The 27,746-nt window shown below is 56.4% G+C and overlaps 1 protein-coding gene across 6 annotated transcripts in view; it reads right to left on the minus strand.

The window, feature by feature from the left end:
* Positions 1–1,868: 1,868 nt before the first annotated feature.
* Positions 1,869–27,746, minus strand: part of CUEDC1 (CUE domain containing 1) — a 75,474-nt gene continuing 49,596 nt past the window's right edge. For 3 of the 6 annotated variants that reach the window (XM_068530713.1, XM_068530710.1, XM_068530712.1), the window contains 10 exons: positions 22,143–22,712; positions 17,296–17,423; positions 12,233–12,359; positions 11,351–11,543; positions 10,359–10,442; positions 8,667–8,738; positions 7,730–7,823; positions 6,578–6,636; positions 5,673–5,736; positions 1,869–3,449 (listed from right to left, as the gene is read on the minus strand). In XM_068530713.1, coding sequence (XP_068386814.1) covers positions 3,407–3,449; positions 5,673–5,736; positions 6,578–6,636; positions 7,730–7,823; positions 8,667–8,738; positions 10,359–10,442; positions 11,351–11,543; positions 12,233–12,359; positions 17,296–17,423; positions 22,143–22,481 — 1,203 coding nt within the window. In that variant the 5' untranslated portion in view covers positions 22,482–22,712 and the 3' untranslated portion in view covers positions 1,869–3,406. The other 3 variants (XM_068530711.1, XM_068530714.1, XM_068530715.1) reach the window with 3 other exon arrangements.

Consider the following 27,746-nt stretch of genomic DNA (forward strand, 5'->3'; position numbering starts at 1 on the left):
CTGGTTCAGTAGGTCTGGAGCAGAGCCGGAAATTCTGTTTCTAACAAGCTCCCGGATATCAAGATGCCGCTGGTCCGCAGACCAAACTTTGAGTAGCAAGGTAGTAGAACTGTGGTTCTCAAACGTATCAGAATCATCTGGAAGGCTTGTTCCAATACACCCCAGGTTCGGATTCAGGAGGTCTGGAGTAGGGCCTGGTAACATGCATTCTAATAAGCTCACGAGCGATGCCAATGCTGCTGGTCCCTAGAGCACACTTTGAGCAGCAGGGATATAGAGGACGGAGCACAGGTTTTGAAGTCAGGCAGCCCTGGCCCCTTTTCTGACTTCACACCTTGCTAGCTGTTAGGTAAGTTACTTAACCTTTCTGAATTGTCATTTCATCACCTGTAAAGTGGCCATTATTGGGCAAGATTAATTGCGCTAATACGAAACACCTAACAGACTGCTTAGTGTATTGGTCCTCAAACTTGATTGCAAACTTGAGTGTGAACTTGAATTACCTGAGGCACTTTCAAAGAAACCAACCTATAACTGCTGATTAAATTGGTGTAGGGTACTGAGCATCAAGACTTTTAAAACTACTCTGGTCATTCTACTCTGCAGCCAGTACTAGGTACTGGCCTAGCACCATGGCTCCCGAACTTCAGTGCATAGCAGAAGCACAGGCTGCTGGGCTGCACCCCCAGAGTTTCTGACTCAGTTTGGGGTGGGGTTGAGAACTGGCATTTCTAACAAGGTCCCAGGTGCTGGTGCTACGCTGGCGGTGGGGGGATTTACACTGATCAACAGCTGTCAGTAAAGAATGCACAGAGCAGGGCTGAGAGGATAATCTTGGGTTGCTGAGGTCCAAACACCAGGTCTGGAACATCAGCAGATGTCCAGGTACGTCAATTTACAAGCCCACCTCGGTCTACCTGGGCTGGGGGCAGGGCAGGGGTGGGGGCAGAACATTTTTGTAGGGGAGGCAGGAAGAACCTGCATTGTTTATCCAGAAGGAGAAAGGCCACTGAACTCAAACATAGCATGGGGAGGGGGGGGGACTTCCCTGGTGGTCCAGTGGCTAAGACTCCATGCTCCCAAGGCAAGGGGCCCAGCTTCGATCCCTGGTCAGGGAACTAGATCCCACACGCTGCAACTAAGAGTTCACGTGCTGCAAGTAAGGATCCCTCATGCCACCACGAAGATCCCACGTGCCGTGACTAGGACCCGGTGCAGCCAAATAAATGATAAAATAAATAAATAAATATTCAAAACAAAAACAAACAAAAAAACATGGCATCAGGGGAAGAGCAGTGACTTGGCCTGGGTGACTCGGAGCCCAGGAACAAGTTGTGTGGGTTGAAGCCACAAGGAGGCCCACAGCTCAACACCAGGAAGAACTTTTTAACCTTGAAAACCGCCCTGTCTGAAAAGGGCATCAGCCTCCTCCTTTGGCAGTGAGCTCCCTGGCGCGGGAGGTAGTTCACCGAAGCCTGGGAGTAGGGAAAGCGAGAGAGGTTTGAACTGGAAGATGTCTGCGGGCCCTTTGAAGCCTGAGACTACACATCCCCGCAGCTCCAGGCGAGACGTTATTCCGGCAGCTTTCTGTTTATTTAGGAAGGTGACCGGCTGGAGCTCTCGCAACAGACTGGTGTTTCCCTGGCCTGTCAGCAAGCGGTTTACTTTCCCAGCAAACAGGAAGGCGGGCAGCGCCAGCAGGTGGGCGAGGCTGCGGTGCGGCACAGGTGCCACCTGAGGGGCGCTGCGGGGATGCCGAGCCCCGGGGCCCCGCGTGCACGGCAGCTGGGCCAGGCAGGCGGCCGGCGGGCGCGGGGTGCCGGGGGGAGGGGGAGGAGACGAGGAGGGTCAGCCCACGCGCCGCCACGTCAGAGCACCAAGAGAACACCAAGTCTTTATTACACGAATTCCTATGAAACTGCTCCAAGAAAAAACCCACACGTAGGAGAAAAAACAAAAACAAGAAAACTGACAAAGCCACACACACAGACGGGGGGGTGGGGTGGGGGGCGACTGGCGCTCCCCCTCTGCTGTGCCCGGTCATCAGGGGCCCTTGCGGGGCGGTGGGGATGGGAGGGCGGCAGCACTTCCGCACTCCCTCGGGATGCTGAGCTGGGGCAGGGTCCCCCCTCCGGCACCTCGGGGAGCCCGCCACGCCCTCATTATCTCGAGGTGGCCCGCCAGGCTTGGCGCCTGCTCCCACCGCCCCACCGCTGTGCCGCTGGGCTGGCTACCCGCTCGGGCCCTAGCCTCGCGCCTGCCCTGGCTCCCCGGTTCTCCCGAGGTCGGCGCCTTCCCATCTCCAGCTGGGCCACAGAAGCCGGGCTGCCCCTCCCTTCCTCCCTTCCTCCCTCCCTCCCTCCCGTTGGCAGTGGTTGGTGCCGGGTCAGGTTCGTAGGACCCTTGTTTTCCTCCTGGCCATTTGCCTTCTCACTCTTGGCAAGGGGCACCCAGCAAGCCCTTCTGCCCCAGGGGCTCTGGCCCGGCTGGCAGCCTCTCCTTCTTGCCCCTCAGTCCTGCATCTGCTCAGGGTTACTAAGGAACTGGCCGCTGCCCACCCTTAATGACAGCAGAACTTCTAGGCCAACTGGGGAGTCAGAGCCCCTGGAGCCCCCAGTGTCGTGGGACTACAGGATCCCATCCAGAACTGACTTTTGTCTTCTGTCAGAGTAAAGACTACCCCTGCCTAGCTAGAATCCGCCAGCTCCGGGGTGGCCAGCCTCCCCATCCCTGCTGGGGGCCCTTGCCAGCCCCTAACAGAGGCAGCCCGAGGGGCCCAGGCAGGGTACTCAGCAGATACCTCTCTGCCGTGGCCCATCACTCCTCAGAGCGGGCCCGAGTGACTGCCCAGGGCTCTCTCACCCAGAGCTCCGTGCAGGGGTGTGCCAAGGACCAGCACCCCTGGGGAAAGACTGAGATGCAGAAGGCCATGGGAATAAAGGACCCTAGGTGCCCAGAAGGGAGCTGGGGATGGGGGTAGGGGATCAGGCAGTGTCTGTGGCCCGACAGGAGAGACCAGGGCAAGACGAGGGCAGGGGCTCCACCTTCAGGCCAACGAGCCTCTGGTAGGATCACCCTCCCCTTTTGGGTACTCCAACGTTTGACAGTTTTCTGGGTGTTTTTTTTTTTTTTTTTTAAGAAGAGGGGTTAGATCCTACATTTCCACTCGTTCCCCATAGAACAGCCTGGCTACAAAAGGGACTGTGGTTGGCTGTTGCCTCCACCCTCAGGCCCTTCCTCCAATGACAGCATGCAACTTGGAAGTTCTAAGTCCCTTGGGAAGTGGCAGTGGCAGTGGCTGGGCTGGACTGTGGCCGGAGAACCACTGGGCCTCAGAACTCAAGCACCATCCGTCCGGCTGCAGCTGGGCTCTTCAGCGGAGGGCCGGTTTGCTCTCTGGCTGCCTCTACCGGGTCAGATGGTCTCCGGCGAGGAGAAACTGCTGCCATCTGGCAGGAAAAAGGGATGGGAGAAGTCTTTTTCAGTGGAGCCCAGGGGTCTTTCCTCACCACTGGTTCCTGGAGAGATGGTTCTGGGCAGAAGCTTCTAAAGACAGGAGCCTTCTCCTTCCCCCAGGGACTCTATGTCAGCCTTGGAACTCTGCCTGCGGCCACACCCACCAATCCAAGCTCCTAGAAACATTCCAACTTGCAAAACACCAGGGACTGTGGCAGCTAGAGATGGAGTGGGGGGGGTGGGTGGTGAAGCAGCTGTCTGTGAAGGGCCGAGAGGTGTGCCTGGGTGCCTGGCCTGTTCTGTGATACAGCGGTAGCCCAGCTGAGCTACACCAAGGGCACCTGTAGGGGCAGAAAAGTAAAATGGGATCAGAATTTGGTGGGATCCCCGCACCAAGCTGAGGAGCCTTCACTTGGAAGACCCATTCAGAGAGCAAGGGAGAAATGGAACTAAAGTGGTGTCCTGGTGATGGGTGAACAGAGCAGGGGCAGTGAAGAGACCAGCAGCTGTTAACCAGGTGATGAGAGTCTGCCAGGGCAGTGATGCAAGGAATAAGGAAGAGAAATGAACTGGGGACATCAGAAGTGGGACTGTCTAGCTTTCAGCGAGTTTACAGCCAGGGCTAGAAAGACCATCGTGGGCACAGCTGGGGCTATGGAGTGGATCTGGAGAACTAAGATGGAGATTCAGATTTGGGAGCCAACTGTGCATAAGTATTGCTGATGCTGTAAGAGAAGCTGGTGGCACCGCTAGGGAGAGGGAGTAAGGAGGCTTTGAAGAGGGTCAAGCCCAGAGCTACGGGGAGAGCGGGGATTGAGGGAGTGGAAGGAGCAACGGGAGCCCAAAAGCGCACAGAGAATCCACGGCAGAGAGAAAGGGGATCCAGGATTCCTGGGGCCACAGGAGCCAAGGGAGGGCAGTTTCAAGGGAGACGATGGGCACGGCGTGCAGAGACAGCACCAGAGGATGCGGAACAGGAAAAGGCCCAGGACCTGGCAGGTGATCTTGAGTCAATCTGGGGGTGGCGGGGGTGGGGGGGCGGCCAGCTGGCAATGGGTGAAGGAGGATGCACTTTTCTGCAAACTGGGTGATGATGGAAAATATTGAGGACTCTTGGTTTTTAAGATGGGACGAGGAGGATGTAGACTTGAGGAAGGAGCTGGAAAGGGAAAAGCTGGAAGATTCAGGAAAGAAAGAAATGATAAGGAAGGTCCTGATAAGGGGTGGCTTTGGGCCAGCACGTTTCCCGGGGGAACAGTGGGAAGGAGGTGGCAGCGACACTGGGGAGGCGGGGGTCCTCCCCCCGGCTGGCTTTATTTCAGCATTCTGGATACCTGGGAAGCATGGGTGCAGCAACATGGGTGAGAAGAGCCTGAGAGAACAGAAGAGGTCTGGAAGGGCCTGGTGGAGGGTGGCGACTCAACCAGAGGTGATGTGAAGGCCAGCCGCCCAGGCTGAGAGGAGAGGGTGCCTGTACTCCTCCTGGCTGTGTCCTCCCCACCCTGGTCTCTCCCCTCCACTACAGCTACCCTGAGGGTAGCAAGTATTTCTCCATAGCCTGAAACAGCCATACCTGCCACACCATGAGCTCAAGAAAGCCCTGTAGATAGCTGACCACTGGGACCAGGACAGCGGCTGGGGGCAGGGTAGGCAGGCAGCTTCCTGATGGGGGAGGGGCTGGAAGAGGGGCAGGTTCCCCTGAGCCCTGGAGGAGGTGTTGACGTTCCCTGTTTCTTCCCCAGGGATGCACAGGGAAAGAGGAGGAAAAGCAGCCTGGAGGCCCATGGCTCCAGCCAGAAACAGAGCTGTCTTGAGAGGGGCCGCTCCCTCATCTTCCCCACCACCAAAACCCAAGAGGCAATGGCAGAGTTCTGTGTGGACATGGCCGGGTGAGGCCATCTCAGTTTTTCTTAAATTGTTCTTAGTGTGCTGTGTGTATCCTGGACTCTCTTCTCAACTGTGCTGTAAACTATTCAAGGTCAAAGCTGATTTTTCTTTTCCTGTTCCTAGCATCTGGCACAGGCAGGTGTGATTATCTTTTGTCAAATGAATAAATAATGCAAAACACGAGTTCCCCCATGCACACGTCCCCCGCCATAACAACAAGGGAAAAAACCCCGGACCTGCGCCATCTAGTTGCCTGAGCCTGATGCCTCTGGACCTCGGGGAAGACAGCTGGGGTGTGGGGCAGGGCAGTCCTGCGCCTTACCTCTTACCGTCCTTCCCTTAGTGCTTCCTCCACCTTGGGCACCTCCTGTCGCCTTCCCCGGAAGTCTTCGTCTGAAAAGCAGAGGAAAGCACCTCACCCTCCACCCTGCAGGGCCTCACTCAGGCACGTCCCCCAGGCTGGGCAAGACAGCTCACCCCACTCTCTCCACCCTTGTTTGCCAAGGGCACACGCTGATCCCCGGGGGCGATGCGTGGGTCTGGTGAGGGGCAACTGGGCATGGTGCGGGGTTAGGACCCCTGGCTGCTGCTCTGTCTCTATCGATGAGCCCTGAGGCCTTGGACAAGTTCTTCCCTCAGTTTCCTCATCTATAAAATGAGATGGGGAAGTTGGACTGTCCAGATGACCTCCAAGGCCCTTCTAGCCCTTGTTTCTGGATGTCTCCTGACCATCAAAGGGCTCCTCTGCTCTGAGGCCTGAGGATGAGGGTTCAGCTGTGGGCCTGGGAAGGTCTGAGGCAGTGTCTGCTGGCCCACATGCCTTTGGGAGGGACTGAATGAACGCTGAAAGGCCTCTGGGCCCCAGACACTGAAACTGCCCAGCGCTTGGTTCTCAAGGGGAGGCCCTTCCATGTGGGTGGGCCTGTCTGTCCCCTCACACCCCAGAGACTATTCCCCAGAAACAGCACTCGGCACTTTGTGCTCCAGGTAAAGATTTAGGTGGAGATGTGGCTGGGCCCCTTTCAGGAGTGGAAGGGAGAGGCAATATGGACCAAGCGGGTGGGGGGACCCATTTCCTTGGGTCACCTGCCCACCAACCCTGATATGTCCCCCAGGTTGGGTGTCCCCTCCTTTACAGTCTGGGTTCACCTGTGAAATACCCAGGCCCTCCTCTTGGAGGACCACCCATCACAGGCAACTCAGAGCCTCGACTTCCCTGCCCTCCCCGCCTCACCACAAGTGTGGCCCTCCACGTCGTCCAGGAGATTGGCTGTTGATGCCGCAGCCCCCAGTCTGCCGGGCCATTCAGGAAAACTGTCCCAGGGGTGGGTGGGCACTCCCTGTCCCTGGACTTCTACCCCCGCTCCAAGCTCAGGAGGCCTTCACCGCACCAGCCTTATCCCCCCAAACTCCCCAGTACCTCCCGCAGGCTCCTTTTCTTGGGGTCACCTGAGCAGCCAGGCCCTGACTCTCTCACCCGGCTCCCATCTCTAGGGACAGAGAAGGAACCTTCTCCCTGTTCTCCTTTGGCTGCTCAGCTTCTATAATAATATCCTGGGCCCTGTTTGACAAGCATGGATGGAAGTCTGGGTAAAATTGTGGAAAACCATATTTTTACTGGAGGAACTAAGAGTGAGAAGGCAGGGCCAACACATGAAATGAGGAGGTGGAAAGGTCTGTGGATCAATCCAACTTAAGAAATTAGGGGTGCTTCCCTGGTGGCACAGTGGTTAAGAATCCGCCTGCCAAAGCAGGGGACACAGGTTCGGGCCCTGGTCCAGGAAGATCCCACATGCCGTGGGGCAGCTAAGCCCGTGCTCCATAACTGCAGAGCCTGCGCTCTGGAGCCCGCAAGCCACAACTACTGAAGCCCGCGCACCTAGAGCCCGTGCTCTGCAACAAGAGAAGCCACCGCAGTGAGAAGGCCGCGCACGGCAACGAAGAGTGGCCCCCGCTCTCCGCGACTAGACAAAAACCCGCGTGCAGCAACGAAGACCCAACGCAGCCAAAAATGAATAAAATAAATACATTTATAAAAAAAAAAAAAAAAGAAATTAGGAAAAGGTTTGCTGATTTCCACGGAAGGACGAAGTTTTCTCTCACGATGCAGATTACCCCAAACAAAAAGTTAAAAAGTGGTAGGACAACTTCTGAGCCTACAGGGGGCCTACACTGGCCTGTTCCCCATGCCTGGTGATGGGGGTCAACATTGGCGTCAAGAGATAGGGCAGCGCCAGGCTGGCAGCAGGGTCCACGGCAGGAGAGGGGAGAGTCACACGGCCCGGTCCCACTCCGGGGGAGGACGCAGCCTCAGGGAGTCCAGCCCAGGGTTTTCAGCACCCTTAGCATCCACCGCTGCCACCCAGTGCCAGGCTGGAAAGGATACGACTGATGCTTCAACAAGTGTTTCCTCTTTGACTTCCTCATCTTGGTCTTCTCCGAGAAGGCCCTGGCCAGTTCAAACAGCTTCCTCTGGGTGGCTAGGGGCAGAGAGACCTGTGAGCCGGCAGCCAGAGCAGCAGGTAGCTGCCCCCCAGGACTGGGGCAGGTGGGCAGGCTGGTGGGGGAGGGGAAGAGGTGACAGCAATCGCAGACCGGGGTCAGGCTGGTGCCCTGGCGGAGTGAGGCTGCCATCCCGGGTCGGCCGGCAGAGGCAGCACAGGCCACCGAGAGCCTGGCCAGGGACCGCAGCCAGCAGCTGAGATCGGGGTATTCCTCCTTCCCCAGCTGTGACAGACGGCTTCGCATCTTGGCTTTCTTCCTGCCACCTCCCCTTCTCCCCTCTCCACCTCCAGGGTTGGTTCTGGGATTTCCATGACTAATCCGAGATTTTCTCTGAAATGGAGCCTGAAAGGATGGCAGCCTCATTCATGCATGGTTGTGTGTCTGGCGGGTAGGGTGGAGGGGAAGGCGTGACCCGGCTGGCAGGACTTTGTGGGAAGGGGCCACTGACCCGGTGGACCGCCCACCCACAGAACGTGGACTTAGCTTGGGCCTCCCCACTCAGGCCCGGCCCGGCCAAGCCCCCTCAAGCCACAGAGAATGTGAACTCTAAAACGGCGAGGGGCAGGGGGGCGCGGTGTCCGGCACATTATTATTTTTCTGCAGACAGATGGCTCAAGAGGATTTAAAACTTAATTTGTATCCAGACTCAGCTGCACAGGGAAGTGAGGCAGGAAAGCTGAGGGAGCCAGCCCGTGATTAAAATGTCACTTTGGTTCACCAAGAGTCAGCTGCATTAAAATTCCGGGTGGCTCCCTCCCTCCCAGGAGGCCACAGGCCTGTGTTAGAAGAGCTGGGGAGGGGGCGTGGGCTGGACTCACATTTTCCCATGTGTTTCAACTTGTCCCTGAATAAGGCATCTTCAGACACAGCGGGGTTGTTGTCGCTGGTTCCTGGAAGGCGGAAGACACCTCTGAGGGCCAGTGGCTGCCCAAGGCCCGGGGAGGTGGGTCAGGGCTGTCCCCACAGGACAGGGGCTCAGCCCACCCTTCCACTTGAGGAAGGGAGCAAAGAGAAGGCTTCTGCCCTAACCGGGAGGGAGCTTAAAGCAAGGAGGACACCGGGGTTCAAGGGGCATTTCTTTCCCCACCCAAGCCTCACTCTCCCCTTTTCTGTAAAAAGAGTCAGTGGTCTGGTCTGTACGTGTGGAGGGCCAGCTCCCGCAGGCTCCCAACTGTCCGCTCCTCTGACCACTCTGCATTCCGGGAAGGCCCTTTGGTAGCTTGAAATCAGCCAGGATGGGAGTGTTTGCACCATGGAAGCTACCAGATGCTAAGCACTGGGGCTCCCCCTGCACCCCGACAGGCTGTTAAACATTCACCAGCACGTGGCCAGCCTGCCTGCATCCCGACATGGTGCGCCGAGTCTCCCCGTTCACTCAGCACCCACTTGGGTCCCTCACTGCCCTTCTAAAGCTCCCACGCTAATCCCGAGTCACCTTGCCTGCTAAGTCCCTGTGAGTCACTCTGATCCACCTCAGCGGTCCCGGTGTCTATGGTTAATTTGGGATCAAGGACAAGAGGCTGCTGTTAAACCCCCAGATGCATATCTGGTGGGACCTAAGCTCCCAGCCTGTCGCTTATGAATCAGTTCGACAGGATTTTCTCTCTTCAAGCTGGGATCAGCTGAGCTCCCCATCCTTCTGCCCCCCTCCCCCATTCTACCACGCGATGTAAGATCTGTTTCGGGCAAGAGCTGCGGATTCTTCCTCTGAGGCGGGCAGCCTGTGTGTGTGTGGCGGGCACTGGCTGACCAGGGGCCACTGTGCACACACACAGGCAGAGTCCAGATGTCGAGCATGGAACCGGGGCCTTCAGGGTGTCCCCAGCTCCAGCTTGACCCTCGTCCGTGCAGCCCAGCAGCCTGCTGTCCACCCCTGGCCCTCCTTCAGCCACTGAGGCAATTCTTGCTTCTCACCAGCTTGGACATGAAGCTTCCAATTCTATTCCTCCAACACTAAGGCAGAACCTGGCCTGTGGCAGATATTCCCCAGCTACTGAATGAATGAATGAATGAATGAACTCTTCCCAGATTGATCCTGCCCTTCCCCGCCAACATGTTTTTGCCATAATTAACAAGTGTGTCCTCAGCCTTGCTGCTTCATTCTGCCTGTTTCTTGGATGCATCTCCAGTGTTCGTTCCCAGTAAAACCATAAGCTCCCCCGGGGCAGTGACCCAGTCTCTGAGTCCCTTGCCACCCCACCTCCGACACCCCGTGGGACATTACGTGGTGTGGTGTGTCCCCTTCTTGCCCGTGCTCCAGGCACCTCCAAGGAGTTCAGCCAGCCCGTTGGCCAGTCCCGGGTGTGGGTTGCAGCAGCCGCTGGGTTGGTAAGAACCCAGGGCTGCTGAGTGGAGGGGCCATCTCCCTCTTGGCGAGTATGGAGAAGAAGGAGAAACCTCCCCACCAGCCTGTTTCCTCAGCCTACCCCCAAACTCCAAATATGCAAACCACAGCTAGGGTGTGAGCCCCCTACACCCTCCAGGCCTCTCTCTTAGGAAGGCAAGGTTACCTGGGACAGGAGCGGGAAAGTCAAAGTCATTTCCCACAGCTACGCTGCTGGATGTAGATTTCTGGGACTCGTATTTCAATCGATCTGGAAAAGGAGCACATTCTGGTCAGGGAAGTTAGCTCCCACCCAGGGGCAGCCTGCGCTGAGATGCAGGAGGTTGTTAGAGGCCAAATCCCCAGAATCACACACACACACATGCACACACACGCACACACGGAATATGTGCACACAAGACACCTACGGGCTCTCAAAGAACCAGAACCCTCAAAGATACAGAAACTACTGCCCTGACAACCACCTGCAGTGTCAGAATGCCAAAATTAGAAGGTCCCTGGGAAATCGGATAGTCCAGCCCTTCATTTAAAAGGAAAGACCCCGAGACCCCCAGCACCTTTAATGCAGAGCTGGGACCAGCCTTGGGCCTCCTGTGTCTCAGGCCAGACTTTTCCCTGCACACTGTGCTCCCTCCCCCAAAACACAGTCAGGCACACACACGCACGCACACACACATACCCCTCTCCCACAGGCCCCTCGCTGTACCCCCGTCAAACACTCCCACCCTGAAGGGGGAAGGCAGCCAGGCTGGGGAGAGTAGAGTGCTGGGCCCAAGGACAACTCAAACACCCAAAAAACTCAAGAGCCCCTGCTCTAACGTCCTCTGCTCAGGGAGGCACCCTCTCTGGCACCCACGGACCCAATCACTCTATTCCTGGAGCTCCAGACACATGGTGCCGAAGCCAGTGCCTGGCACAGAGCAGACAGGCAGGGGAGCAAGGGAAGGGCACCCCTCTCTCTCTCTGAGTTCCAGAGGAGGGAAGGGGTGGCTGGGGACTCAGGTCCCTGTTGGCAGAATTCTGGGGCTCCCACCAGAATAACTCAACAGCTCAGTTGACCTCCAGCTCAGTGCCTCTCCTGAGCCCCAAGGCTAAAGCCAACATCAGCCCCTCCTTAGCCACGGAGCAGCGGCCGCAACGCCCCACCCGGGGCACCACCTCTCTCCAGGGCGAGGAGGAAATCGCGGTTGCGCTGCAGCTCCTTCATGAACTCCTCGTTCTGCAGGAAGAGCGCGATCCTCTCGTCCTCCAGGTATTGCTTCCAGCGGTTCTCCTGGTCCCGGGGTCCGGGCCCGGCCGTGAGGGGCCGGTCTCCCTCTGTGCTCGCAGGCTTGGAGCCCCCGGAGTTAGCCTGAGGAAGGGAGCGAGCATGTGGACCGCCTACTCACAAGGACGCGCGCTGCACAAACATCCACGCGCACCTGGGGGTACACGTGTCCTTCCCAGGATGCTGTGGCCGCACCCTGCGGCCAGCACCTCCTATCTAACTTAACAGGCCAGAGCGCTCTCTGCTGAGGAAGCAGCCAGGGCTTAAAAACTACTCCCCACCTCCTCCACCTTGGACCCCCCCCCCTTCCTTTATCAAAACCTGAATAGTCCTGAAGAGTGATCTGCGAACTGCTCAGGGTCCCCAAACTCAAAGCTCTCCCTGTCTAAGCTGTCTCAGGGGAGACCGCTTGCAAAGGGCCAGCCTCTGGGGAGAAGCACCCTGGCCCTTTCCCAGGGGAGGAAAGGAAGGTGCTCTGGTCCTCTGCCGTTGACAGCTCCCCACCCCCCGCCCCTGCCCACCTCCCTCCAGCCTGGGGTGATGGCTGCAGCCAGGGAGCGTCCTCAGGACTGTCACCTCCCTGGGTAGAAGAGGAAACCTCCAGGCCCAGACAGGAAATGAGGCTTGTGGTTCAGTGTTCTTTCCCTACAAACCCAGGGCAACAGAAATATCTCCGCCTGGGCTTAAACAGCAGGGAGTGACGCTGGCTGGCATGAACGGTGTGGGCAAGCAGAGCTGCTGCACAGGCCAGGGGCGGCGGAATCCTCCGTTACCTGTATGCTGTCCAGCTGCTGGGGCAGGATGCGGAGAAAGTCTTCGGGGAGGTTGCCTAGCAGTGGGGGGTTCCAGTTCCGATAGCGCCTCTGGCCGGAAGGGGGCGCGGAGCCCAGCACGTCGATGCTGCAGGGCGAGAGGTGATGATGAGGGAACAGTCAGGCCCAAACACAGGTGTCCTGGCCCATCACACCAAGATCCTGCTCAGACTGGCACTCCTGCTGGAGAGCCTCCCGTGGCCTCCGCCGCCCCTGGCACAAAGGCCCAGCACGCTAGCTCCCCTTCTCAACCAGGCTTCGGCTGACCCCCAGCCTCTGGGCCTGGGCTCCACTGCACTGGATGTTCAACTACTCAGCGCCTTCAAGGTCTCTGGGCCTAGAGAGCTCTGTGTTGCCGGCGCTCATGTTGAGCGTTGTGGATTTTGACATGGATGGCGGTCATGGCCCTTCATGCTTCTATCCCTAGCATCTAGCATGACGCGAGCTCCTCCTGGCTGCTGAGTGCCAGGCGTGCTCCGAGTGAACAGACACAGAGCTGCCAGCAGCCCAGCCCGCCCCAGTGCTGGTTTGCTAGGGTTGGGGAACATGGGGACACCAGGATCCCCAGAGGGTAAGCGGATCTAGGCTCCAGTTCTGGCGCAGCCACAAGCCAGCCACGTGGTTCTGGGTGAGACCCTGTCCCCTCTGGGGCTCAGTCTCCTACCAGCTGCTGTCTCCCTGCCCAGGTGCGTGGGAGCCCCTCGGGAGGCTGTCTTGAACAACGTGCTGAAAAGGCACATGGAGGTGTGGGATTGGAAGGGTCCTTGTTCCAAGTGGCGCTGGGGAACCGCTCTCCTGGGCCAAGGCAGAGGCCAACAGCGAGGTGGAGAGGAGAGGAAGGAGACCATGGCACGTGGCCTCCCTGACCCCCGGCCTCCCGCCCTGCCGTCCTGGCCTGAGGGCGGCCTGGGGCCTGGCCAGGAGCTCCCCACAGCTCCTCGGCAGCCTGCAGCGTGGCAACCGCAGGACACGTGTTCTGCTGAATCAGGGAAATGACACACAGAGAAGGCAGCCGAGGGCCGGGAGCCACTCTCTCTCGGGCCTGGCTCTGATTTGGTCTCAAGCTCCAGGAATCCCGCCCGCCCCCTCACTGGAGGGGAGCTTTTCCGGGCTGCCCCTGACTATGGAAATAACTTCCTTTCCTTTTCTATTTTGGGCGGGTGGCCTGGCTGCCCAGGGGGAAGGGCGGGGGCGGCAGCAGACAGGATAACAAGCCGCTAAGTGCCTGGTGGGAGCTCAGCGCTCAGACAGGAGCCAAGGAACCCCAGGGCCCCTCTCGCTGTACAGATGCGGGAATGGTCCTGAGAAGAGCCTGCATTAGAGCCCGGGACTCCCATTCCTGGGCGCCTTTCCTTCTCCATCGCTCATCCACCTCCTATCACTGTTGGCGGCTTCATTTTTCTCCAAGGGCCAGAGAGTCAAGGGGGTGGATACCCCATCCCTCTGGGACTCGAGGACCTTCTTTGGTCGACCCCGGCACCCTTCCTCCAGCTTCAGGGTCTTCATCTGGGACATCGGTGCCCACCCCAACTCAATCACACCCACAGCTACCCAGGAAAGCCATGGAGAGAGAGCCCCGGAGTTGCAGCTGGACCCCTCTAGCCATTTGTTACTGAGAACCCAAGTCGGGAGGGGGACGGGGAGCAGGAGGCTGAGTGTCCCTCGCTGCTGGGCCCGCGGTCCTGGAGCAGGGGCAGGCCCAGCCCCCTGCCCTGGAACCGGCTGAGATGAGGTCAGCCCACAGCTGTGAGAGCCAGGGGGACCCTGAGCACAGGCGGCCCAGGCAACTCCACTGTGGTCAGAAAGGAATGTCAGAAATGAGCTGAGAGGCAAATAAAAAACTTCCAAGGCTGTAATTTCAATGGAAGAACAGCAGGTGGCCTGTGAGGAGGGGCGCCTCTGGGCTTCAGAGCCTGTCTTTCATTCAGGAAAGGACAGGCTGGGCGAGGGGAAGGAGAGAGAAGGCTGGGGAGGCTCTCCTGGCCCAGAGCCTCTGCCTCCGGACCCCAGAACTAGAACTGCATGCCCCATCAGACCCCCAGGCTTACCCAAAGAATATCAGAGCCCAGAAGGATTTCAGCAACAAGACTTCCAGGCAAGATTTTTGGTAAAGACTAGACATGGAGGCCCAGATGGGGTCAGGCCTGTCCTGGAACACACAGATCATCCTGAGAAAACCTGGGCCCAGGAATCCTGGCATTCCAGGCATGCTCCCCTGGGATCAGCCTGCCTCTCTGCGCCCCAGCAGGGCCAGCTCCCCAACCCTCTTCCATCTTCACTCTCAAAGGCACCCCAGGGACTGGAGGTGGCAGAAGGGAGCCAGGCCATTCCTGCCCCCAACCCCCCCACTCGAATCTGATTGCCCCCAGCAGCCAGAGAGAGATTCCTCAAACACTAACCTTACCCCGTCACTCTCCAGCTTAAACCCCTGGCTGGAGGATAAGGTCAAAGCTCCTTGGAGGACCCTCAAGGGCTTCCATGATCTTCTCACCCCTCCAGCCTCACCCAGCCATTCCATACTTCCTGGAGTTCCCTCAGATGGTGCCCTCTTTCCTGCCTCCAGGCCCTTGCACATGCTGTTTCCTTTGCCCGGAACGCCCTACTGTCCTCCGCTTTACCAGGTCACTGCTTGGACATCAGTTCCTCTAGGCTGCCTTCCCTGTACCCTGCCGCGCGTCTGTGCCTCCCCCAGACCCTGATCTCCTTGGGAGGTCAAGGCGGGGCTGTGTTCATCTCTGTATCACACATGGTTCAGCACCTGCATGCTTCAGGTGACTCCATAAACGCTGGAAATGCATGTCCTGGATGGTGAGACTGAATGAGGCCCTGGAAATGGGCTGGGGGTGGATCTGGGCCTAGCAGGGCCATCCCGGGGCAAAGGGGCACGTGCTCAGAGGCTGGCCCTGCCTCTTCTGAGCACTGGGCTCTGAGGGCCGCCTTACCCCTCGTCTCAATGTTTACTGTCAGAGCTGACCCCAGAGGCCCACTGTGCAGCCAGGGGCAGGAGGGAGCAGTAAAGCGCTGGTGACAGGTCTGGTTCATATCCGGCATTGTGCTAAGGGCCCCGCACACAACATCTCATTCAACCCTCACAAGAGTGCTGAGGTGGGGATTAGTATTCCCATTTCACAGATGAGGCAAATGAAGCTCAGAGAGGTTAAGCAGTGAGCCAAAGGCACCTCAAGAATCAGAAGTTAGGCAGCTAAAGGAGGCGGGGTGGGGAGAACACTCTGCCTCTGTCTGACTTCACAACTAAGTTCTCTTCCCTGTATCCACCCCCAGGCCAGCGAAGACTTCATTTCCGGGTCAGGCCCCTGAACCTGAGGCAAGGGCAGTAACTTGTCTAAAGGTATGAGCAAGACCTCCTGAGCCTTGGTCTAGTGCTGAGGTCATTTTGCCCCCAACTGGGGCTCCCATCACTGGGCTACACTACCCCTGCCCTACTTCACCCCACCATACCCAGAGGAGGGGAGGGAGGATGCAGCCAGGATATCCATGCCAGGTTTACAATGGGATTCTGTCTCTTATGGGCTCAGTTTTCCCTTCTGAAAAAATAGGTAGAACTATTCTGCCTAATAGAAACTGAACTTTTTGCAAAAGCATCTTGGGATATTAAAAAAATGTCAAAGGAAAATCATTTAGCCCTGGGCATCATGACCCATCCTGGGCTGCAAGTCCTGCCAAGATCTCACCCAGACCTATCCACTTACCCCCTGCTTTGTCCCATTACAGCCTCTGGTATCACTTGTGATGGAGGACCTCAGCTCTGCTCCTGTCCCTAACTCGAAACAATGCTTCCTCCTCCCCCCCATAACTTTCTGGGCCTCTATCAGCTCCCTGAGCTGCAATCACAGAGGTTTTTCTCATTAGGGGGATGACAGGACACAGCAGGGAAGAGCATTTGTTGGCTTTGGAGTCAGAAATGACCTGGCTTCAAATCCCAGCTCTGTAGTCTTAGGGAAGTTATGAAACCTCTCTGAGGCTCAGTTTCCTCATCTGTAAAATGAGGATGACAACAGTGCCTACCTCACAAATTGTTAGATGGTTTGAATGCGATGGCGTAGGTAAAGAACCTTGTCAGTTTCAGGCATTTGAAGGGCACTTAGTAAATGGTAGGTGTTATTATCATCTATACCTGTATGATCACAGAGTTCTCCACCACCACTGTCTGGGGCTCCCAAGATCCCCAGAAGGGAAGAGCCACTGGAACAAGTTCCCCGTCCTATCCTGTCCCCCCACCCCTCCCCACCCCAGGCCTGAGTTAGTCTCAGGACCAGCAGCTCCAGGAAAAAGAGGCACCTGGGCTCCAACGGCCCTCCTCGAACACACAGCCCAGAAAAACAAGCACTTCAGAGACCCAGGGACCCAGCTGGCAACCAGCTTCATTTTAAACTTCCAAATTACAGAGTCCCTGATCTGGACGAAGTCTCCAGGGACCTAACTCTTCTGCTTCCAATTATCGAATTACCCCAGAAAAAGAGACTTACTTGCTCCCATTGCTTAAAAATCCCCACAACATCCCTAGAACAGGGATAGCAAATAGAAATCCATTCCATCAATTACTGATGACTGTCTGGGAGTGCTGTTTTGAGGAGGACTCTGGGGTTCTGTCTCAACTTCGCAGGAAAGAGCACAGTGACCAATTAGTAATGTTTGCCATGGGCTCAGGAGGGGAAGTGTCAGTACACATTCCACGTGCTTGGCATCCCCACTCTGCATCTCCCTTGACTATAAACTTCCAGAAAGCAAAGGCTGAGCGTCGTTTATCTCTATGTCCTGTCCGGTGTTCAGCATAGCACCTAGTCTGGAGCAGGAATTTAGTGGATGTCTGCTCTTGCAATCCTTACAGTTTGAAAGTTCTCTTTGGTATCTAGCTAAAATGCCTCTTGCTGCAGTAGAAGCCTGTTCTTGGTGGAATAGTATACTGAAGGGTCCAGTCAAGTTTCCCACTGTGTTTGTACTCAATCCCAACCCCTGATCCCCTTCCCCATTGCCTTGCGTTCTGAGAGGAGATGGATTCTTACCGGGGAGGTGGAGTGGGGGGAGCCAGAGGGTAAGGCCTGTCGAACATGTGCATGTGGTAGGCTGGAGGGGAGTACACAGGCGGGGGCTCCTCATCAGAGCTATCAGGTTCCAAGGTCCTTTCCAAAATCTGTATCAGAGACGACAAAGAAAGAAATATTAACAATCCTTCCTTGAATTTAAATAACATTTAGACAAAATCAAGTGTGGGCGAGGATGTGTAGTAAGGGAACTCTGCTGCTGCTGGTGGGAGTGTAAAGTGATATAACCAGCACTCTGCAAAACCATTTGGTTTCCTGTACTAACGCTCAGCACATGGGCTACTCCTGAGCCCACGATTCCAACATACACAGCAGACGTGAAAGCACTTCTCCCCAGAGGAACGCTCCATGCAGCATTAGCCATCCAAGTAAGGTTCAAAACCAGGCAAAACACGGGACTTCCCTGGCGGCACAGTGGTCAGGACTCCACGCTCCCAATGCAGGGGGCCTGGGTTCGAGCTAGATCCCACATGCATGCCACAACTAAGAGCTCGCAGGCAACAACTAAGGAGCCCAAGTGTCTCAACTAAGGAGCCGGCGAGCCGCAACTAAGGAGCCCGCCTGCCGTGACTAAGACCCGGCGCAACCAAATAAAGAAATAAATAAATAAATATTTGGGGGGATAAAACAGGCAAAACAAATTCACTGGGATTGCAGTTGGAGCAGTGTGACCTCTGGGGGTGGGGAAGGCTAAGAAGGGGCACAATGGGGATTCCAGGCTCTGTTGATGTTTCTTTTTTTTTTTTTTGATTTGTACAAAATTTGAATTTATTGTCAGAACTGAAACATGATTCAATTTCCATTTTTGATTTTCTATACTTATTTGAAAACTAGAGTTCTACCATTACTGTCTCTTCCTGGACTCAGCTAGCAAAATAACTTATATAGTATATTAAATATAATAATATTTATCTAGATGATTTTATATCATCTGTCAAGACTATGACTAAAATTAAACCTTTAATAGAAATCAAAAAAACAATCACATACAAAGTGATGTAGAGGAAGCAAAAACATCTGTGAACTCTTAAGTAAAACTCATCTGTCCCTACAAATTCCTTTAGGGTACATAATTCTTTAAGAAATATAAAGCACACCTCCATCTGTGTGTTGATGTTTCTTGATCCAGGTGCTGATGAAACTTCACCGAGCTGCATATGTGTGACTCATGGACTCTTCTGTCCCTGTGTTACTTTTGATAAATAACTTTAACATCATTCCTACCCTCTCTCAAAGTACTTCCACATCGATTATCTCACCTTAAGCTCAAACAACTTGGCAAAGTAGGCTATGGATCATTACCCCCATTTTACAGATGAGGAAACTGAGGCCCAGGCTGACTGATTAACATGGCAAGAGCCACACAGTTTCTAGAACCGAGTCTTTAACTTAGATGTGGTCTCTACAGCAAGAATGCCTCCTTCAGACACAATGCCTGCACACCCAGGTTGGATTCTCAGGGCAGACAGCAGCAAAGGGAGAGCCCAGGCTCTTTCTTGGCCTCCTCTCCTCATCCAGGAGCCAGAAAAAGGGGCAGGAGAGGCCAAGGCTGGGCAAAGGCCAGGCTTCCTGCCATATGGACTGACCTGAACCCTTCTGCAAAGGCGTCTGGAGCAGGCTTCCTCCTCTCCAACCTGGAGAGCCCAGGTCACACAACCCCACCCCCGCGCCCTCCTCTCCAGCTCTGTGCCCATCTCCTCCAAGACCAAAGAACGTGGGAAGGGTTCAGAGGCTGTCAACTGGCCCACAAATTGAACCCCAAGTGAATTTGCAGAAATCACTGCTAAGATGCCTCTGCACATCTCTGCCCGAGCCCAGCCATGCCCAGGCACCCAGTCTCAAAGGGACACCACACAGCGGGTGGGCAGGTGGGTGAGTAAGTGCACACACACGCACACACACACACACACACTGCCGTGCTTTGGAAGGCAGCTGTGCTCTCCACTATACCACCAGCACACACACACTGCCATGCTTTGTACACACACAGCCAGCCTGACCCAAGGAGGCCTCCTGCTCTGGAATGCACTAACGTTCTTTCCTTTGAGGCAGAAAGTACTTAAACAGATGCTTTTGCAGAAAAAGAAGAATGCAGCTGCTTCTCGGGCCACTGCTCTCCTTACCCCAAATTTCCACAAGTAAAAGAGAGAGAGAGAGAACACTGTCAACTCCAGCCCTGCTCACTGGCACACACCTGCGCAACCTCCGGTGCCCGGCACACAACCGCTCTAAGGGACAGGTTCCACGCTGGGGCCTGTAGGCTGAGCCCCTCCCCCTCAGTGGCTGGCCTGGACCGTCCCCCCCCCCCCCACCGAAGCCGGTCTGCGCGAGACGGGCGAGGAGGGGAAGGCTCAGGAGGAATTTCTCCCAGAAGGAAGCCGCTTGGGGCTCCTCTGACTGGGGCCCATAGCGGCCGCCCCTCAGGTTCAGAGAGATCGGGCCTCCACAGCCACGCAGGGGGGCTTTCCTCCCCTCTCAGCCGCTCCTGGTCCTCAGCGTGGCCTCCTGGGGCTACAGGAGCCAGACGCTCATCAGAGGCTCCTGGAGCAGAATGAGGAAACACCAAGGAGGCAGACAGCAGGCCAGGCACGCTCCGGAAAGGCTGATCCCCAGTCTCCAGGGAGAAGTAACCCCAGCCATGTTTCTGGTCTCCCCACCCCGCCCGCCCCGCCCCGCCCCGCCCCCTCCCCCACCAGCCACAGTGAGGCTGTTCTTCTGGCTCTAAAGGTGCTGAAGTTTTTGGTTCTGTGGCTTCCTGGCTTAACTCCATGTGGGTGATGGATGCCTGCCAGGTGCTCTGGGGGCCAAGGTCTGGGCCATTTATCTGACAGGAGATATTTCTCTGTGGCAAGGACACCCCTCGGGCCAGCCCACCATCCATCAGCCCCCAGAGAGGGGGCTTTCTCCAGTCAGCAGTTATCGTCAGCCCAGCTGCTGCTCATAAATTTTCCGCAGCACTTTCCGCGGGCTCAGGAACCGCCTGCCGATGGGCCCACGCAGAGCTCCAAAGATGGGGGGTTGGGGAAACAGCCAAGGAGGGGTGCTGAGAAGGGGCTCAATCTGGAAAGCAAGATTCTTGGGAAAACAGAAGTGCACACAGTGCAGGCCCATCTAGGGCATCAGGCAAGCTTTGCGGAGGGTCACAGGGCTGTGGGTGCCACGGAACAGAGAAGGAAATATGATCCTACCTGCCAGACGGTCAGAACAAATGAGACTGTGGAAGGGGTCAGCGTTTGCAGAGAACTTTCCTTCCAGCTCACGCTTAAAGGATGTATCTGCACACACATACACACACCTCCCTTTCACAAAGAAGATCTGGTTTTTCCAAAACTCCCTCCACTGGCTAATCCAGGCAGAGCCAAGGAGTGCTCTCCCAGGGAAAGAGACTAAAGAAAGCCGTGCACAGACAGCAGCAACATTCATTCATTCAACAAATACTCCCCGAGTGCCTGCTATGTGCAGTGACTGTCCGGGGTGCTGCACGTGACACAGGGATGAGCCAGATGCCATTGCCCACAGAGCTTCTCCTCCATCCGGAGGGAGAACTCCCAGGCAGCAGCCCTATAGGAGGAAGAGCAAGCGGGCTTTGCCCTGCAGGAGGACGCTGATTAACGGAGAATGGCCACCTGCAGGGCTGTGTTGAGAAGGACTCTGAGACCACATCTGGGTCTAGGTTTCCCACTGTAAACGGGGGTAATAATAACGCCACCTCACAAAGTTTATGAAGATTCGAAGAGATGATACACCTAAAGCATGTAGGATGGTGCCTGGCCCAGGCTGGGACTCAGTGAAGAACAGAGCTGAATCCGATCTGCTGGGTCCTTCCGTCCTGTCCGTGGCTGCATGTCCCAGATGCCCCTGTGGGCAGTGACCCTCTCGTTGAAAGACTCTGAGTGCCCCTTCTGCACCCAGCACTGCAGGTCCTGCTGAGACTGGGGGCTCAGACATCTACTGAGCTCTTGGAGGGGCCGAGGAGGCCTGGCCACACCCAGCAAGTGGGCCTTGATGCAGTGGGGTGGTCCCTTCGCCCTCAGCCACCTTCCTGGAGAGAGGAGGGAACTGCTTGGGTATCGCTCGCGCCTCGGTCAGAGGAACTGAACTCGCAAGCTCTCTTGCACGGGTCCCTGCGCTCCAGAACACACCACACTCTTTCTCAGCCGCAAGGCCTCCTGGTCTCTGCTCACTCTAGGATCCTGACAGAAGGTCCTGCTGCCATTTCCCTAACGACTCCTGCTCTATTTCACCCCTGAGCCTTTGCACAAGCCGTTCCCTCTGCCCACACACCTTTCCCTCACTCTTCACTCTTCCTCTGGGAAGCCATCCCTTCCTCTCTGCTGCTTTCATCTCTCCCATCCTAGCGCTCACCCCTCCGGGCTGCCATTGCCTGACACCTGCCTCTAGTCCTCACTGGACTGTGAACTCTGTGAGGGCAGAAACTCTGACTTGGCCTTAGCGGGTACCTGGAAGTTCAGAAAATACAGACCAGAGAGCTCCAGCCTGGAAGTGGGGTTCGCGACGTTGCGGTGGGGGCCAGGTGTCTACATTGTGAACAGGCTCCTTCATTCTGATGACCCCTGACCCAGGGTCTAGTACCGTGCCTGGCACAGCCCCAGCGTAGTGCTCAGTGTTGTTTAGTGACCGCATGATTTTTGCCCATAAATTAAGGCCACGGGCTGACTTGGGTACGTTTCCCTGGGAGAAATAAGGCTGCTTGCTAGGTAGAACCCAGACAGGAGTATAACCCAAGTCCTCTAAGAGGTTCAAACAGTTGTTGGAGCTCCTGGGAATCATCGGGGCCGTGCCCCTACCTCCGGGGGGATGCTGTCCTCCGAGTCCGAGCTGTCCTCGTAGACGCTGCCGCCACCCGCCTCCAGGTTCATCTGCAGCAGCTGGTCGATGGTGGCGTCCACGGCGCCGCTGTTGGCACGCAGCACGCACTCGATGATGTCGTAATCCATGTTGGGGAACATGGTCTTGAAGTCGTCCATGGCCTGGTTGAACTCGAGGCGGCGCACCTGGCGGGCGGGCCGGCTGTTGTTGAGCTCCTGCGAGGCGGCCGCGCTGCCCCCAGCCCCGCGCGCCGCCGCCGAGCCGCCCCCGCCGCCGCCCCCGCCGCCGCCGCCGCTCCGGCGGAACAGGCTGGTCATCTTGCCGAGCCGCTGGGGGAAAATGTTTCCCGCCGGCGCCGAGCCCCTTCCCCCGGGTCCCTGTGCCGTCGCCGCTCGCTCGGCGGCTTCGGGAAGCTCAGTCCCGCGACGGGCGGGGTCCCCGGGTCAGGAGACAAGGGCGCGGCATCCGGGCCTGGGCCGTGCGGGGTTGGGCGGCTGGTCATCCACACCCCGGGAGCATCCTGGGTCCGGCTCCACGGACCATCCCACCTGAAACCGAGGGAGACAAGAGTCAGGGGCAGAATGCAACGAACTCGGGCGACCCCCGCCAAGCCCACGGGGGAACAGCTTCTTTCTGCTTTCTCTCCAGCTGCGGTCACAGCTCTTTACCAGTTAGTAAGGGCTTACATCCTGACACCACTATGAGGCAGGTGCTATTATCCCCCTTATGCAGAGGCACAGACCTGAGAAAGTGGACGAGGCGGGGATTTGAACCCAGCACTATGGCCCCTGAGCCACTGGTCTCAACCACTGCACACACTGCCAAGGACTCCTAGAGACTTGACTGGGGCAGGAGGGGCTCTGTATAGGCCATGTCCTCCCCCTCTGGTCTCCAGCCCCATCCAGTCTCTGCTTTCCTTAGCTCCCTCACCTCAGGGCCCCACCATCATGGCATCCACTTGTGCAGAGCTCCAGTAAATCTGCAGCAGAACACGGTGCAGCCCACTCAGAACCAGGCCTGTAAATCACTTCCAAGGTAGCACTTCTGCTAGTGCAGGTAACTGAGAGTTGAATGTGTCTAAAAACAACAAGTTCGGACTTCCTCATGCTTATCCCAGGATGTACGGTAATTTTGCTAATTGTAGAAAAGCGGCAGCTTTATTTTTAAGGGACTGTTCCAGCAAAGGATATTCTTAAGTCCTTTTCTAGTACTTGGGGTCATCATCTTAACAGATGATAGAGAAAAGCTGGTGTGAGCAAATCAGCATGATGATCTTCCTTGCCATGATCTCCACAGTTAACTGATGATGAAAGGAAGATCAGACCAGAGGGTGTGGAAGGTGCAGCGGAAGCGCCCTCCCTCACCCTGAGGCCAGAAGACACATCACTACCACTGATTCCTTCTGTCCCTAAAGGTTAGTCCCCTCACAGGTAAAAATGGGGCTTCATACTGTCCCCCAGTGCCTTCCAGTGTCACCATGCTGAGATTCTTATCTCCTTCAAACCTCCACCTCCTTTGAGGGACGTGGAAATTGTCCGGGGCTCATGCTCTGGGGCTTGCTGGGTGGGTGTCTGCCTAGTCCCAGGGAGGCGGGCTGTGTTCAAGGGCAGGAAACTAGAAGCACATGGGCCCCATGCAGCCTCCGGACACTGATGTTACAAAACTATAATCCCCCCCCCACCCCCAGAGAAAACCTCTTAACACTGGAATATCTACATGCAGATACATTTATCTATGCACATACTACCATATGTATGAATTCATTTTACTGAAATGTGATCAGACCATAAATTCTACTATGCAACTTCCTTTTTTCCACTTATTGATTGTAGCCATCTTCTCATGTCAGAACATAGAGATCTCCTTTGTGGTCTTTAATGCCTGAGTAGCATTCTGATGACTGGGTGAAGTATGATTTATTATCCAACCTCCTCCACCCCATCGCTTCCCAGATGAGCGAGTCACAGCTCAGAGAGGCCAAAGCCAGTGCACAAGGAAGCACAGAGGAGTGACCTCAAATGATCAGTCCAAGAAATGTGTTATGAGGATGAACACGGGAGGGGAGTCAAGTGTGACGTGGCCTCCCGCAGCTGGCTTTAGACACCCCAACTCCCCTCACCCACACCTTCCACCCGCCCTGACACACTGTAAGGTCAGAGGATGCTGCCAAAACACCCTCCGAAGTGGGGCTCCACCCTGGTGTCTGCCTTTGTCCTGCGTTCTGGAAACTTGCCCTGAGGCTTCTAACAAGGACCTCAGGGCCAGGAGGCCCCAGAAGCCGTGCCCTGGGCTGCAATCTCCTGTCCTGGTGTCATCACACATGGGGGTCAGTGCCTTGTGCTAACGCCTCTGGAGTCGGCCACCTTCACCACCTTCGCCCTCCCCCTCGAGTAATTTCGTAAGAGAGGTTGAGGGACCTGGCCCTCACTTTGCCAAGGGCAGCCCCTTGGAGAAAGAGGCCAGGACCTGATCCACCCCTGACAGAGGAAGATGGAAGATGATGGGGTCCACGTTTTCCCCATTAACAGCCCTCTTTACAGGTCCCTCGGGCCCCGGGCCTGAGTGTCGGGAAGCCCCCAAGAAACCTTCTTGCCCTCCTACCATTTAAGTAAGTGCCCTGATTCAGCCCCAGGCTGCAACTCCTGCTCTGCCGCTCCAGCTGTGGGACCTGGTACCCGTCCCCTGTCCTCTCTGTGCCCAATCCCTCACCTATACGAATGGGGCTTCCATGAGAATTAAACAGGATAATCCTCAGCACAGTGCCTGGAACGTGGTTAGCTGCGTGACTGTTGTTCCCACTGCCCCACAAGGCCGGCAGAGAGCCAGGGGCAGTTGGTATGCCAGCCAAGCTGCTCCTGGAGTGGATGGGGCGGGGGATTCTAGGCAATCCTTCCCCAGCATCAACCCCCGAAATTCTGTCAGCCCTCGGGAAGGAGATACTGATCCTCACGGCCCCAGGGGAGGCTGGGCCGCAGCAGCTGCTTCCATTTACCCCAGGTGCAAAGCCTTGAAAAAGAGCACGTTGTGTGTCTGCCGCGACATGAAAACGGCCGACAACTCTACAGCCTGCTCCACATTACAGATGAAGAGACGAGACCCAGGACCAGAGGAGATGCCCAGGACACAGAGCAGGAGCGGTAAAGCCTTGACTTTTCCATCAGGGAGCGTTTCTGTGGATGAGGAGAAAGTGGCTCAGAAACGGTAATGGGAAACAGGATTCAGTGTAGAGAAATGCCATTTTCATAGGACTCTGCAAGGACCCACGGACTCCCAAAGCCAGGCTGCCTACAATTAACACCAGGAGGGGCCGCTGTGAGGGCCCCCACTTCTCAGAGGACCATCTCCCCAGCCCTCGCTGAGCTCAAGTGCAGAGGCTGAGGCCAGGGCTGAGGTTTGGCCAGCGTGGCTGGGAGCAGGGAGAAGGACTGTCCTCAGGGTCAGAGTCATCCGTGCCAGGCTGCCTTCTACAACCGGCACAGCTCAAATGAAAAAAAATTTAAAACACATGAAAAAATGAAGCAGGCAGCTTAGGTGTACGAGCTTGTGCCAGGCGCTTTCACATTTAATCTTTTTTTACAACTCCAGAGATAGATGTTATTGTCCCCACTTTATAGCTGTGGAAACCAGTTCAGAGAAGTTAGGTAACTTGTACAAAGTCACACAGCCAGTGTGTAGAGAAGCCAGAATTAGGAACCCATTTCCTAAGAGCCAAAAATGCCAAGTCAGGTTTGCAGGGCTAGGAGCCGAGGAACCTCAGAATGGCTCAGGAGACGGCACAGCCTGGCTGACATTCCAGCAGAGGAAATGTGACCCAGACGGCACTGGGGGAGGGAGGGCAGGGAGGGGGTCTGTTGGCTCTGCCCCAGAACTGGCTCTGTGACCTTGGGGAAATCACTCCGCTGCCTCTCTGAACCCTGGCTGCTGGGCACTGGCAGGGAAACAGAGGGAGATAACCCCTGACTTCTGAAAAGGGAAGTGAATCTAACCTGCTGAGCCCATTAGACATCTTGGAGGCAGACTCAGAGGCTCTCCTGAACTCACAGGTAGTGAGCAACCTGGGGATTGGGAAGCAGAAACCCCACACCTGTCCTCCCCCAGGTCCCAGGGAGCCAGGCCTTCCGCCTCCCCAGAAAGGAATCCAGGCCTGGCAGGGGCGGCAGACAGCCAAGCTTCCCTCCAAGCGTGCGTAGACAGCCAAGGCCTGAGTCACTCCCAGCCTGGCCCAGGGAGGTGGGCCAGCTGCCTGAGAGTTGGAGAGTCATTCTCCCGACTTTGTCCAAGGTCATCCCAGCCAGTCTCCTGCAGGGCCAGGTAGGGCCCACATGGGGGATGTGAGAGCCCAGGAGCCAGAATGGATTCCCATTCTGCCTGGGCCTGGTAAGGCTGTGTGACTTGGAGAAATTACTTCATTTCTCTGAACCTCAGCTTCCTCGTCTGTCAAAGTTGGGATCATACCTACGTGGAAGGGGTGTTGTGACAATTTATACGGGTGCCTCAGCATAGGAAGCACCCAACGAGACAGGTTGGTGCGGTCTCCGGCCCAGGTCTTGGCCCTTTTCCTGAGCTATACTCAAACCTTGAGTGATCTTATCCAGTCCCACAGCTTTAATACTGTCTACACGCCGAATATTGGCTCCCACATGTCTCTCGCCCTGAGGTCTCCCGGGAACACGCCCTTCAACTCCACATTTGCACAGCCGACCTGCTGCCTCCACATGGGTGTCCAACAGCAGCTCCAACGTAACTTATCAGGCGGATAAGTAAGGAAGGGAAGGAAAGAAGTTGAGGCGCAGCAACTGTGGGTTCCCTTCCCCTCTCTTCCTTCTCCGGCTCATATTAACGGTGGGGACGGGGTGCTTTCTTCATTTCCCTGTGAAGCCCTGTCTTCTCTGCATTCTCATTTAGTCCTCACAACAAACCTATCATTTATACAGGGTGTGCATTATTACCCCGCTTCACAGATGAAGCGACCAAGGCCAAGGCTGCTCAGTGACACGGTTAAGGTGCCTGAGCCCTCTGCCACCTGGCCTGAGGGCCTCCTCCCTGGCACACAAGGCTGGTCTGCTGGTCTTCTTTCCAAGCCAGCGACAGCTCCAGCGGGCAGGAGGTCGACCCCCTCCAACACCTGAATTGATACTCTGCTGCCTCCCAGGAGGACCAGGACTCAACCCCAAAAGGTGGGGGTTAGAAGAGGAGGCCTCAGGAGGAAGTTATGGGGCTGGGAGGCCAGAGGTCCCAATTGCCAGCACTTCTCTGCATGGCCCCCCCATCCCCATTCTTCTGGAGTGACTACCCGAGGCCAGCTCTGTCCCTGCACACCCCAGGCTCCCTCCTCTGAAAACTCCCAGGGACAGGGACAGACCGGGTCTTGTGATCTATCTGTAATTGCTGTGATCACAGCCTGCAGAGGGACTCGCTGTCCCTTCTTGCATAAGATCTGGGCCCAGCCCAATGGCACTACCACTCCAGGCCACTAGGTGGTGTCCCAGGGCTCAGGCCACAGCTGCTCCCAGGAAAGGGCAATACAGATCAGCTTCTCTCCAAGAACTCAAAAAGCAGCCCCACCCCCACTCTCAGGCTGA

Source organism: Eschrichtius robustus, chromosome 20 (genome assembly GCF_028021215.1).
Source record: "Eschrichtius robustus isolate mEscRob2 chromosome 20, mEscRob2.pri, whole genome shotgun sequence".
Taxonomy (NCBI): domain Eukaryota; kingdom Metazoa; phylum Chordata; class Mammalia; order Artiodactyla; family Eschrichtiidae; genus Eschrichtius; species Eschrichtius robustus.